This window comes from Pseudoliparis swirei, chromosome 4, assembly GCF_029220125.1.
Source record: "Pseudoliparis swirei isolate HS2019 ecotype Mariana Trench chromosome 4, NWPU_hadal_v1, whole genome shotgun sequence".
NCBI lineage: Eukaryota > Metazoa > Chordata > Actinopteri > Perciformes > Liparidae > Pseudoliparis > Pseudoliparis swirei.
The window spans coordinates 17,925,956-17,940,156 of record NC_079391.1 but is presented as its reverse complement, the minus strand read 5'-3'; the positions used below and the strand labels follow the sequence as shown (position 1 = coordinate 17,940,156).

Sequence of the window (14,201 nt, the reverse complement as noted above, 5' to 3'; positions counted from 1 at the left end):
TGCCCTAAACTAACATTGTTCATTATGGGTTATACGATATTTTATTTGTTGTAAATAACTAGAAAATTGTATTTCGGTACATCTGGTTACAAACGTTCAATCTGTCCTGCAGTGGCGTGGAGCTACTGAAAGCGACCGAGAAACTGCTCGAGTGTCCGGTACTGTGAGGTGCTCTCGCGATATTTTGCCAACGAGAACACCAGCGGAAGTAAATAGTCGCCATGGCATGTTAGCTAGTGAGAGGGGATAAAGTAGCACGATAAGCGTGGGTGCACCATTAACTTTAACGGAGAAGAAACATTTACAACCTCCAGGTTTAGTTGGTTGGATGTTGGTAAACAAAAGACTCACCACGTCTGCATTTACATTAAAATACACCACGAGAGCCGAGTGACCGTTCGGCACGATCGAGGCCTGGAAAGACGCATGCTAGCGTAGCTCAGTTAGCCACCGTTAACGCGGCTGTGTTAAAACCACAGCCGAGCCGAAGACCACTGAAGTGGTTCGTTTCCCCAGCCGATGATAGGCAGTGTCAACCCCAGCTGGCGTTAACTCTGGCCGTGGTGGAGGGAAAGTTCGGCTGGATCTAAAATGATCATTGAAAACATTGATGCCTTGAAAACATGGCTGTCTGAAACCCTCGAGCCCATGTAAGTAACGTCAGCTATTAGCAACTCAGATGTTTCCTCCACTCAGTTTAGCCCTTCTAGTTCAGTCTTAGTCACACCAGTCCTGTGGGAAACACACGGTGCACGCTAACGTGAAGGTGTCATAAGTGACCGACAACGTTGCTAATTTCTCGGCTATTTGCCATGCATATAGTATTTTTGTGTGATGTTTGTTTTTCTGATACACTTTTTCTCTCTGAACATTTCCAGCTGTGATGCAGACCCCTCTGCCCTTGCTAAGTATGTTGTTGCTCTGGTGAAGAAAGACAAAACTGAGAAGGAACTTAAAGCCCTATGTATAGACCAGTTGGATGTATTTCTCCAGAAAGGTATTTAATCCCCCTGCTTCATGAGAGTTGTACTTGGCAAGCCTTTTTTATTATTATGTGTGTTACTATTTATTTGTGATTTATTAATAATCTGTATTTGAACTTTTGGCTCATTTCAGAGACCCAGGCATTTGTGGATAAGCTGTTTGAAGCCATTAACAACAAAAACTACGTCCCGCCGCCAGATCAACCATCCTCTCTGATCAAAGTTGAGAAGGAAGAGCCGAAAAAAGATGAGGTAATGAAGGGGGAGCAATTTCAAGAGTACTTTTTGTTCCATCAGATGTGCACTTTATGGTACCAAACAATATGGAGCCCCATTCATGTCAGTGGCCATCTAAGATGAAGTTACTTATTTTCTTTTTCCAGACAAACCGCGAAGACGAACGGGAGAAGAAGTTTCCTCGGAGGGTGAATCACAGCCCACCCCAATCAAGTTCTCGTTACAGCAGAGATATCAGGTGAGTGAACCTGCTTGTCTCAACTTTGTCTGTCAACACACATTTACTTTGAACTAATTGTCATTATTTTGTTCTTCCCAACTTTTAGGAGAGGAGATGATCGTAAGAGAGACGACCGCTCCAGAAAGAGGGAATATGACCGCATGCAACCACGGAGGGACTCGTACCGCGATCGCTTCAACCGCAGAAGAGGCCACAGTCGCACTTTCAGTCGTAGCCGCAGCCGCAGTTGGAGCAAAGATCACATCCGAGACCGTGAGCGAGAGAGGGATAAGGAAAGAGACAGGGACAGGGATAGAGATAGAGATCGAGATCGCAGCAGGAGCCGGTCACCCAGCAGAACTCGGTCTAGAAGCAGGAGTAGAGGTAAGAATCTTATTGATGGATCTAAAAGACACATAATCAACAGGATTTTACATTGTGCCAGTTGGAACCATTGTCTTCCTATGGAGGGAGCAATGACACCAAAACCTGGATTTTGAAACGCCGTTCTTCTGAATCTTGCAATCTGCTAAAAGTTCACCGCTTTAATTGTGTGTGTGTTTGTGTCCCCAAAGTGTCCCCAAATTTAACATTCGAGTGTGCTTTTTGTTTTCAGAATTAATTTCATTTTAGGATTTCATTACTGTAAACAATGACAAATTAGCACTGACATATACATTTTGACACATTCCAGTAGTGCTAGCAGCTCAGACAATGTAGATCAGATATTTAGACAAGATAGAGCAACAATGACTGGATGTGGAGAAACATTGCTTTTTTGTCTGTTTGCAGAACGAGATTCTGGAAAGTTGAAGTTTGATCATGATCGAGTGGACAGGCCAGAGAATGCTGATTGTTTTACCCCAGCAGTCCAAGTCCCCACTGCAACCACTTCACATTTCCCTGTGCCAACACTGAGCAGCACCATTACAGTCATTGCTCCCACACATCATCATAGTAACAATACCCCTGAGAGTTGGTCAGACTTCCGCCCTGAGCAACCTGTGGATCGTGGCCTTTTTAATAGAGGACCCCCCCCTCAACAGAGGAAGCGATGCCGTGACTATGATGGTAAATAGGCCTGCACGACTTGAAGAAGATCTGAAGTGTGAAAACAAAATTTGCTGTCTGCTTTTGTGAGATTGATGTTCTAAATGTGTCTGCCATCTCTTCCAGAAAAGGGCTTCTGCATGAGAGGGGACATGTGTCCTTTCGACCATGGAAGTGACCCAGTTGTAGTGGAGGATGTCAATTTGCCCAACATGCTGCCCTTCCAACCTCCACCAATCCCAGGTGGAGAGGCACCACCGCCCCCAGGCCCCCCACCACCTCTTATGAACCCACCACCCGTGAACCTGCGGCCCCCTGGACTCCCACCAGGTTCTCTCCCACCAGGTTCTCTCCCACCCAGCCTTCCACCTGTTGCAGGTAGGAATTCCAACGGAATTATGAAGATCCCAACAGCATCACTTTTGCGATATTTGTTACCATGGAATGTCAAGTGTCCACATTTTTTTCATAATTCGTAAGTAAATGTCCGACGAGGTGTCGCAAAATAAAGGAATGCATTCATTCCTTTTCCCTGGTAACTGAGGGTTCACTGATGTCTGAAACATTCATTACCATCCCACAAGGATTGTTTGCAATTGAAACAATGCACCCATCTCTAGTAAATAGGACGCACCGTCGGTATGACTTGGCAAATGCTTCCAAGAGTCAAAGTCAATAACACTTGGTATGGTTGACAAACGGGAGATATAATTCGACTTGTTTTTATTTAATCTAGCCAGCTCATTCATTTAGAATGGTCAACTGTCGAACCCAGATAAATAAGTAGTTGTCCATTATCAGAATACATCTGTGTTTTGCAAAAATACAGATGTATTCTGTGTAAAGGAAATAAACCCACATATATTGCTTGTGTTTTAAACTAAAGACAAAAGTCTTAAAAACAGGTAGCAAGAAATGGAGTAACCTCCCAGAGGAACAGTTCAAGTCAGATTTAGGTTTAACTAGTTTTCCTTGAACTTTTCATTCTATAGCTTTTTGTTTCACTCCATCTAACGCAGGTCCTCCTCCTCCACTTCCTCCACTGCAACCGTCAGGCATGGATGCTCCTCCCAATTCCATGACCAGCTCTGTTCCCACCATCGTCACCTCTGGGATGCGCTCCTCACTTCCCCAGGCCCCAGTGCCCTGCTTCACCTCTGGTAATAATTATGTGTGTTTTTGAAGTTACACATTTAATTTTATATTCATACATTTCTTCTGTCTTAACTCTGTGTTTTACGAATTAAACGTATCCTCTCTCTTCTGACTAGACAACTATGAGACAGATGTGTATAATCCTGAGGCTCCGAGCATCACCAATACCACCAGGCCAATCTACCGCCATCGGGTCAATGCCCAGAGACCGAACCTGATTGGCCTCACAATGGGGGAAGTGGACCAACCACCAAGAGGTATTGTTCACGTGAACTGGTCCATTTCAGCTTTGAATGGATTGTCTTTAATCATGCGTGCACTTTCCCTCGCACCATTATCATGCTCAGCATTCGGTTCAGACTACTGTATTTCTGTTTAAACATATTTCCCTCTTTTTTGAGTGATGTGCTCTGTAGTCCGAAAAACTGACCTGCCCCCGTTTGTTTCCAACCAGACAACATCCTGAACAACAGCATGAGGATCGTTATGGAATCTGATTTGAGGGAGAGACCACCCGTCTCTCATGATGGAGGTCTTCCCTTGATAAAACCTTGGTTCGACAAGTAAGACATTCTTTTGTCATATTAAAATAAGTGCTGCCTCTAAATCTTGTGGTTAATCACCGTTGACAGAGGTTTGTTTAATACCGCCATCATTGAATTGTTCAACTCTTCTCTGCACAGGCCCAATTTTAACAAACCCAACCACCAGGGCTACCACACAAGAGCCCCATTCTCCCCAAACGCCAAGCTGCTGGTTCGTCAAATTCCTCCCGAGCTCAACAACATCAGCAAACTCAATGAGCATTTCAGCAAGTTTGGCACCATTGTCAACCTACAGGTCAGTCTTTATGTGGTGCAATAGATCACAGCTTTAAATGATAGTAGCCAATAAATGATGGGAAATAATAATTGGATTATTTGTAACAATAATGTAATGTAAAACAATATGCAGTGCAATCAGTGGTGCAGTAAAATAGGTAACTAATTTGTGAACAATGTCTTTCAGTAAATATGGTATCAAAAGGTTAAACTGTAAAAGAAAAACTGTAACCAGCAAAGATTACAGAACAAACTGAACGTCTTAAAAAAAGTCTGAGTTACTAAAAGCCTTATTTGAAATGAGCCTCACATCTTTCGTGCACTTTTGTATTGCGGTGTTTGAAATAATCATCTAACTTAGTTTGAACTCCTTAGAGTTAGCCAGCAGAAACAATTATGTAACTTGTTATGATACTTGGTTGTGTAACAGATGCTTACTGGAAATGGGGCTTTGGGCAATACTAGAACGAATAATAACTGAATCATAAACTTTCCACAAATGACTAGTGGGTTCTGAAAAGGATAATCTTGACCCATCCGGAGTAAATCGTGTGCCAGGTCCTTTCGGTAAGCTCGGTCCCGAGGGACACCCCAAAAAGAACACATGTTTGGGAAGAAGGAAGCGCTCTGGTTACTGCCTCCAAGAACTGATTTGATTGGTGAAAGGTCTGATGGGAGGGCTGCATTTACACTGCAAATATATGCTAATATTTGAGACAGATGGATTTAAAAAAACTTGTTTAATGTTGCCTTGTGCTCATTAAAACACTTCCTGCTGGGTTGCTTCGCCAAATCAACGTCTCTGCTCATCATTTTACCACAACAGCAGTTGAGCAATAGCACGGCACACAAATATGTTAATATATCACAGCAACAGGTAGATTATTTGTATGTTGACACTTAAGGTGCAACCACTGAGCCAACCAACTGTCCTGCCTCAGTAGGATGGCTTTGATAACTTCTTGTGTTTGGCATGGTGAGGATATTGCGCCACCTTCTCTGGTCTCTTAGATTTGGTTGTCAATTGCTCTCGAGGGGGTTCACACTTTATGCCGTAATCTCTCTTGTGCCAAGACGGATCAGATGGTCTTTGAGTGGTGGTGCTGCAGTGGTTTGTGTGTTTCTGCTTGATCGCATATTTTGGGCAACGTTGTCGATTTTGTATCATGACTATGAACCAATTAAGAAGCTTGATATGAGCTACCCACTTTGTAACGAGTAGCATACACAGTTGGATTGTTCTGGTGAAAATCGCACCATTCAGGGTTAAGTTCAGTGACCTTCCAGTTCTCCAACATGCGTCTCACAGTTCCTTTCTAAATGTTTTTTTGGACAGGTGGCCTTCCAGAATGACCCAGAAGGGGCACTGATCCAGTTTGCCTCCCCACACGAGGCCAAGCAGGCTATGCAAAGCACAGAGGCTGTTCTCAACAACCGCTTCATCAGGGTGCACTGGTTTCGTGATGATGGGACTGATGGCCAGGGCCAGTCTATCTCTCAGCAGCACCCTCCGCAACAGCCAGACCTGGTATAAGTTCATTTTAAGTCCGTCGCTCATAACATGTGGTTGTTATAACATGTTCTGTCTTAACAGCACCACAAATTATTGTTAGTATTTGTCTGGCTCAAACTTTCCACAAAGAGTAAATATCTTAAAATAGGATGCACTTGAAGAAGTTAATTCCATGTTATTGATTCATATTTGAGATGGTTCTTGAGATCATTTTAAGAGACTACATTAGTTCTTCATACATAAGTCCTGCAGTTTCAATGAGTATTTGCAATGAAGCTTGCATTTTTCAGAAGATGTTAATGTTTGCGTAGAGTATTACACATCATACATTATTTTATTTTTATAGTTTATCACCACTAATGATTCATAATGTCATAATTGTATGGACTATATATATATATATATATACACACACACACTTATTTTTTTATACGGCCGATGGTCAGAATGACACTCCAGCATTGCTCTAAGAAGAAGGAAAAAAAATTGCACTTTTATTTACCCTCGTGGGGAAATTCTTTGCTGCGTTTGACCCATCCTCGGTTATTGAGGAGCAGAGGGCTGCAGTGAAGCAACTGGGGTTCAGCCTCTTGCTCAGGGACACTTAGACATGCAACTCTGAGGAGTTCTCTTTTGGCTTTCGCATTTGGTCACTATTGCATTCATACCATTGAAGCCTCCACATTCAGTTAAAGCACACACAACATATTTCACTGAGACTCTCAAGGAGTTGTAAGAAGGAGGTAAATAAAGTAGATGTTACAGAGGCACCTCAAGTTCAGTACGATAGGGAATATCTTGAGTTGTTATCTGACACTGGTGTCTATGTTAAAATATACACTTTTTTTATTAATCCCCAAGGGGAAATTAGTTCTCTGCATTTAACCCATCCTTAGTTATTAATGAGAGCAGGCTGTGTGGCGCCGGGAAGCAACTGGGGGTTCAGTGCCTTATTGCATGTAAAATGCACTATTGCATGTATCAGACATGTGACTAACATCTCTGTTGTCATTCAGCAGGCCTCAGACGCGTTTCTTAAGCAGTCTGTCAAAGATCGCCTTGGACCCCTGCTCAATGCAAACTCTGAGCCATTACAAGATTCCAGTGTCGCCTCTCAGGTGTGTGTGTGTGTGGTTGAGTTTTTGGGCATATATTCTCTGCAAAAATCTTCAGATTCTGTGTATAAACATTTTCGATGTTTTCCCGATTTGCAGCAGAATCCCTCAAAGGGGTCGGTGAAGGACCGTTTGGGGTTCTGCAAACCAGCAGCTCCTATTGAAAAGGTAAGCGTTCACACTGTTCATTACTCATTCTGTTTTGCAGTTTCTCATCTTCTCTTTAAAATTGTCAAAATATTATTTCCCCCGCCCCCCTTTTACATTTTTTTTTTACATTTTAGGTGTTTTCTACATCGATGGGCCTCACAAAGACTGTATACAATCCTGAAGCCTTGAAGGCAGCCCAGAAAAGCTCAGAGGAAGCTGTGAAAAAGAAACAGGTGAGAAGAGGAATGGTGGGAAATGGGGAGTGGAGAGATTTAGAATTCAGGCCACTAACACCTTTGGATTCTCATACTAATACAGAAGGCAGTGCATAATCATTCCCATCATGTCTTTAACAGGAAGCTCTAAGACTACAGCAGGATGTAAGAAAAAAGAAGCAGGAAATATTGGAGAAGCACATTGAGACACAGAAGGTAAGATAACACCGAGTCTAGGTCCATGGCTTGTACATTCAAGGGTCACAGCTTGAGTCCCCAAGTCAGCGACTGTGTTGGGAAATCTTCACAAACAAACCAAAGCAGTGTTTGGGATCTTGGACTCATTCCCGTGTGATATTTGTGAAAGGGTTGAAGATCAGGTGCCAACATGTAAAATCCAGGGCTTAGAGTTTTATATTTGAAAATGGATAACAATGTGTCTGTGGTATGGCTCGGCATTATAGCCTCACGCTTCAACAATAAATGTCACACTATAGTATGTTTTCTGGTAATTATATAATAATGTGGTCTATATAAGTTAACCACATGTAAAGCCTATTTTGTATTCTCATGTGTGAATTAAATACTTTTTTCATGTTATTAAGAACTTTACTGCAAAATGAACACAGCAGTTCAAAGTGAAATTAAAGAAAATACATATATTAATGTCGTCCTCCGAGGCCATAGCTTATCTAAACACGCCTGGACTGTTTATTTAAAGGGTACATCACATGTAATGTGGTAGACATTAAGGCCCATAATGATTTATACGTACTCATCTTGGTCTGAATTAAGTTTGTGCAAAGTGTCTATACTCTAAATAATCTCATAATTGGTTATAATAATCAAGGTTGGCTGGTGTTTTTTTTCTTCTTTTTCTGCATTCAAACCAATTTTGTTGAAATTCGTTGTCATTGTAATGGACATGTAGCACGATAGCGTTAAACATTCATGTCAATCGAAATTGCACAGATATACATTTAATGACTGTCTAGGGGAGCCGAGTCTATTGAGAATATTCTTGTGCATTTGTCTTGACTGTCTTGTAGGCTGAATGTGGCTGCAAATGTCTGTAGGTATACAGCCATAATAAACGTGTTTGCATTAATTAAAATACTTTATAGGCTATTCGTTTGCAACAGTAGGTCTGGTGTTCCACATGCACGGTTTAGAGACCAGTGGAGGAACACGCGTTGGAAAGATGGGTGTATTGGATGTTGTTTATGGCTTTGAAGTGAAAGATCCATATTTTCAGAAAGATATCAAATCTTACCCGTTCTCCCCTTCTGTGTGACTTGTGGTTTTCAGTGTTTTGTAATTATTCAAATACTCTGTCGGATTCAATGCAAACATTTTGTGTTTCTGCCCACGTTCTCTTCAGCTACTGATATCTAAACTTGAGAAGAACAAAACAATGAAGGCAGAGGATAAAGCCAAGATTATGGACACTTTAGGCATGTTAACCAAGAGCATCACCAAACTTCAAGAGGAGATAAAGGGAATCTCAGGCAGCAACAACCAGCTACGCACAGCCAAGACCAAGGCACAGGTAGGGCTCTCACCCCCCGAGTGACATCCATGCAACACAGAACGATGGCTTAAAGCTAGATTGTGCTGTTCTTGTTATTTGATTAGCATTTCTACTTGTTTGACCTCTCTTGCTGTATGAATGTAATAATGTAACAGCATATGCTGCCTTGCTCTGAAGGATTAGAACAACCACGTTTTTCAGTTCATCCCGTTGCCTTTGGCTTATTACTTCCGACTTGCAGAGTGGTCTTTCCTGATGTTGATTTGAAATGTGTTCAGGCACAGAAGGAACTTCTGGACGCAGAGCTGGACCTGTACAAGAAGACCCAGGCCGGAGAGGACATTGCTTTGTTGAAAATGAAGTACACGCAGCTGCAAATTGAGGTATTGTCTTAATCTTGAAAGACTAAACTCTCCACAACTCGACTTGCGTGTTTTCGTGATATCAGACAGATATTTGTGCTCTATTAAAGTTCTTTCCATCCCTTTTTTGTTGTTTTTACCCAGGCAGCTAGAAGGGGAATCCTGTCATCCGGAAGAGGCCGGGGGGTCCACGCTCGGGGCCGGGGTGCTCTCAGGGCCCGGGGGAGGGGCTGCAGAGGACGGGGAAGAGGTGTGTCGCTGCATGCAGTCGTGGACCATCGGCCGAGAGCGGTGGACATCGTTGGATTCACTGAGGCAGACCATGTGGACCTGCTGCCACATTTTGCTGTAAGTCAGCCTATAACGACATCACTGAGAAAAGGAGATGCAATATCTGCAGTTAACCAATAAGACCGTTTGATGGAAGATGTTGGTTGGGGATCAGAGGACTGTGTTAAAGGGCTCTGTCGGTGTTGCTGCTGAGGGTGGTGGACACTCAGTGGATGACAAGGATAGCTTTCAGCTGTTCTCGCGTCCTTACTGTGGATTAATGCTGTGTGTAGTGTGTTAAAAAGAAAGTCTAAATATCAACACAGGCCAAAAATGACATGCATCATAGTTTTGACGATTAATACAAATGGGACCATTACTTTTGCTCAGTTTAGCAAAAGAATCAACAGTGTCCTCTAGTGGTTATGACTGCACAGTGCAACTGGCCACCTATTGAGCATCGACATCAGGGGTCGGGAACCTATGGCTCTTCCGGTGACGGCATATGGCTCCCAGAGAATTTTGAGTTGAAGAAAAAAAAATCTTCTCCCGCCCCTCTGTAATTTTCTCTTTCGCGACAGATAACAGCAGAAGTAATTTAAGGTCCTTTTCTTAAAGACGTCTTTGTTCTTTTATTAAACTAAACAGCCGTGTGTTATTGATCGGCTCTACTCAACAGCATGTCAGTTCTGTCTCTACGTGTCGCGTTAACAGTTCTCGGCTCGCCGTCTCGCGCGCTGCAGAGCAAAAAAAAGTCACCTGCCCCCCACAAATAAAATGTTTGTCACATCCAGTGAATCCTAACTTAATTTCACACAGTCAAGTTATTAACTCCTCAACCACCAGAATAATATTCAATAAGCAAAAACTAAATATATATTTTTATATATATATATAGATATAAACTGTCAATGTGATCCAGAAGGCACTTAATTTAACACAAACTTGCTTTGTTAATTGAAAAGCAACATGCACAATATCAGTTTCCAATCATGTGCACAGGAGTGAGTTAGTTTACAGAGTGACCAATGTTGTGTTTTCCAAATTTTGAAGCAATTCGGAGAGATTGAAGATTGCCAGATTGACGGAAACAACCTGTCTGCGGTCATCACTTTCAAGACGAGAGCAGAGGCGGAACAGGTGAGTCGACTATCTGACATGCAAGCACGAGAATATTCTTGAATACATTTTTTTTAATTGAGCCCCTTGGAATTCCAACAGTTGAAGCTACTTTCCACTATTTTACTTTTATAATGAGCACGTTGCTCCAGATGGAGCACCAGTCTTCTTGCTGTTTTGATCGGCCTGTTATTTCCACAGTTCTTGTTGTGCCCTTTTTCACATCATATAAAACGTCTCACCACATGCTCCTGTGTTTGGACCACCTGTAGGCGGCTGTTCATGGAGTGAGGTTCAACAACCGGACTTTGCGTCTGGCCTGGCATAAAGTGGTCAAGACTCTCAGTGCTGCGGATGCCGATGACGCAGAACCAGAGGAGGATGAGGTTTTAGAACATTTCTCTTTTTGCATTTATTAATGTTTCATAGCTGCCATTTTATGTTTCTCTGTATAGTATATTGTCTGTTGATTCTGCGTACGTAATATATAGATGATGAACCTTAAAGGGGATCAGGTCGGATCGGTCTTACTACTTAAAGTTCGACCATTGATCCTAGAAAATGGCTCCAGGAGGAAATATTTACTTTCGAGGAGATCTTTGGATGTTCTCTTCTTGGATATATGGGGAAACCTCAATAAATACCTCTTTCTTGTAGTGTTACTTTCTGAGAACACAAGAGGGAGCCATTACACATTTCAGCAAAGATTGTCTTTATGGCTTTTTCCTTGCCACTCTCCACTCAAACTTTCATTAAGCACTTGGTCCGTCTGCAACAAGATGCACTCAAGCTGAGAATTTAGTCACTCCCAAGACCTTTTAATACACGGTGATAGGTGAGTGCTGATGATGCTCCAAATAAGTTTGTCTTTCCACGTCACCTAAGTGTTTTTTATTCTTTCTTTCATCTCGTCAGTACCCAGAGGGGTCGCTGAGTGACGATGCATTGCTGCAGGATGATGACGAGGAAGAAGACGACAACGAGCCTCGCTCTTGGCGCAGATGAAGATCAGTTGGATTCTCTTCCCTGGATGCGTTGGTTCGGAAGAAGAGCTTCATTCCAGCAAATTAAAAAGATTTCAATGCCTGTTTATAAACAAACACGGCACTTTTTACTTTGGCTAGATTTTCTTTTTTTCCCATTCAAATGTGTAACTTGCAGAAGAACCGTGTACGAGTTTGATTATTTTTAATATGTATACCAGATGCCACAATGGTGAATTTTTTAATGCTCTTAATGTAGACATCACTTTTGTTTTTTGTTATTTTGGTTCACAAAATGTGTAATTAGTCTGGACATGTGACAGCAGATCACACCTGTTGTTGAACTCTTAGTTTAAACAAAATAAAACCTGTGTTGTAATTGACAGACTGTAGCTTTTGCGGAAAGGTTAGGTTAGTCGACTGGTTTAAATGCTCATGTGTAAATATTTTATGTCTGGATTCAAATGATTTGTATGAAAGCTTGGCTTCTCAGTTCTTGGCTTAACTTTGGATTGTACAAAAAATAAAGAATTGAAATGGTCTGAAAACATCCTGCCACAAAAAAAATGAAAACATAAAAAAAGTATATGGCAGTGAAAAAAATAACACTCCTAAAAGAGCTGAACAAAGACCATTTCAAAAAACAAAAAAACTTCATCTTCCCCTAAAGAGCAAACTTCCTCAAATTCCTACCTCACTTCTTTTTCTTGCTTTGGATCGGTACGGTAATCTCAAACTGTCCGTGCCACGGTAAGAACATGGCAGAACATGACAGTATATATTTGCAAAGATGTCTTGGTGTGTAGCCTAAAACAATTTGCACAACTTGGCTAAAGCAGATCTAAATACAACAAGAACTAAGAGCGTGTTCTTTTTGTTGCAGGTGTGTGTGTCTGCAGTGTCCAGCTCCAACTCGTCTTTCTTCAAGAGGCCACAGCGTCTTAAAATATCATTCAGTATTTACAGTAATACAATTTGTCTTTAAACTGCTGATATTTTTATTTGAGAACTATTTATAAATGTTTTATTTGTATAGTTTATTTTGTCTAATAAATGCCTGCTGCTGTGTTTCCATGGGTAAAACACACTTTAAGATATAGAAAATTATTTTCTATATTTAGTCAGTTTAAAAACATCCTAGAAAACTTGGTTTACGTTAAAAAAAAATAGTTGCTTTCTATCACAAGTGTTGTGCTTTTGCCATTGCAGGTAACAACATATGAATAAGTATGGTTGGCATTATTGTTTCTGACCCATAGCTTAGTCAAACACCCGTGATGTTATGTCCCCCCCATGAGCACGTGAGTCTGACCAACGTGCTCATGGGGGCTCCAGTGGGGACCTTCCCAGTTTACTTTGGAGCTTGCAAGGCTTTTCTGCCATTTGGGACAATACTTGATAGGACGAACGCCTCATTCAGCTCAATGTTTGGAAACGTTGAACCGTTCAGTGAGACAGAGAAGCCGAGTAGACTGGATGTGTTCTTCTTTTATGTAGCACATACCTCCAGAACCCTGAAACCGATTCGGCTGAATAGAAACCCGCCATTCATTTCATTTTTTGTTCCATTGCTTTTTCTACTGCAATGTCAAAATGCCCTCTGTGTCAACTTGAGCTTTCCTCAAACTACATGTAAATATGGCTCTGGATGTCAAGGTTAAAGGAGTTTTGCTTCTTGTAAGGAGTTGGTATACACCTGCGGAGAGGCTCTCGACAGAACAGCTCCCACAATCATTCAGCCTCGAACAAGAGAGGACAAATAACCCAATCAGTCTCCACCAGTTTGGTGTTCCATGGCCACCCCTGGTGCCTGTCAGGCTTGCAGAGATAATTGTGAAAAATCTGATTTGTTCTTTTAGAATATCTGCTGTTTATCATTTAAGTCGTTTCCCCCTAACGCCACCAGCAGAAAACTTTCCCTCATCCCTCTGTCTCTCGGTGGGGGAGTATTAAATGCCCCCTTCTGCTGCCTCATTTACCTACCGTGGAGCCACCAAAGCATCTTTTGCGATCAAACAAGCTGTTGCAGCTGCACATCTCTGTAGTTGTGTCACAGACCTGTAGCTTTTATTTGTCATGTAAACTGGTAGCTATGTCAACACAAATACCAAGATTTCCATTCAATTGTTTAGTAGCGCTTTGTGGAACAGCGACATGAATAAATGTGTTAAAGGAGATTCAGGACTTGGCCCCATGTCATCTCGTGTTACTTCAGTGGTTGATGTCTGAGAGCTCTCCCAGCCTCCCTTTGTGTCTCAGCGGGTATACGATGTTTATATGCTCGGTGTGAGCTCAGAGAATATAGCTAACAAGTTTACAGCATCCGTGTCATCCATTATCTAAATCTTTGCTTTCTGATTTGTGTCGAGGAGACAAATGGCATGACATTTTAGAACGAGCTGTGATGTTGATTCTTTTATTCTCTCTTTTGTGTGAGTGGTGTAGCAAGATGCAATTGAAAGTTTGTTTTGCTGGGA

The 14,201-nt window shown here is 41.9% G+C and overlaps 1 protein-coding gene across 2 annotated transcripts; it reads left to right on the top strand.

Annotated features, from left to right (window-relative positions):
* Positions 1 to 232: 232 nt before the first annotated feature.
* Positions 233 to 12,817, top strand: rbm26 (RNA binding motif protein 26). 2 transcript variants are annotated; one of them, XM_056412997.1, is made up of 22 exons: positions 233 to 650; positions 879 to 997; positions 1,117 to 1,235; positions 1,367 to 1,458; positions 1,547 to 1,824; positions 2,233 to 2,511; positions 2,617 to 2,868; positions 3,510 to 3,650; positions 3,762 to 3,902; positions 4,100 to 4,208; positions 4,329 to 4,485; positions 5,803 to 5,994; positions 6,999 to 7,097; positions 7,194 to 7,262; positions 7,379 to 7,477; positions 7,601 to 7,675; positions 8,841 to 9,008; positions 9,269 to 9,373; positions 9,497 to 9,700; positions 10,676 to 10,762; positions 11,014 to 11,127; positions 11,657 to 12,817. In XM_056412997.1, the coding sequence occupies exons 1-22, from the start codon at positions 592 to 594 to the stop codon at positions 11,744 to 11,746; spliced, it is 3,048 nt and encodes a 1,015-aa protein (XP_056268972.1). In that variant the 5' UTR covers positions 233 to 591; the 3' UTR covers positions 11,747 to 12,817. The 2 variants fall into 2 exon arrangements, with proteins under 2 accessions (XP_056268972.1, XP_056268971.1); XM_056412996.1 differs by having other exon boundaries at positions 6,996 to 7,097.
* The last annotated feature ends 1,384 nt before the right edge of the window (positions 12,818 to 14,201 follow it).

Bases quoted from the DNA above. Each gene is read 5' to 3' on its own strand.
- rbm26 (XM_056412996.1), top strand. From the start codon at position 592: ATGATCATTGAAAACATTGATGCCTTGAAAACATGGCTGTCTGAAACC. The intron at 998-1,116 runs GTATTTAATCCC...GGCTCATTTCAG, and splicing joins GGATGTATTTCTCCAGAAAG to AGACCCAGGCATTTGTGGAT. The intron at 7,676-8,840 runs GTAAGATAACAC...CGTTCTCTTCAG, and splicing joins AGCACATTGAGACACAGAAG to CTACTGATATCTAAACTTGA.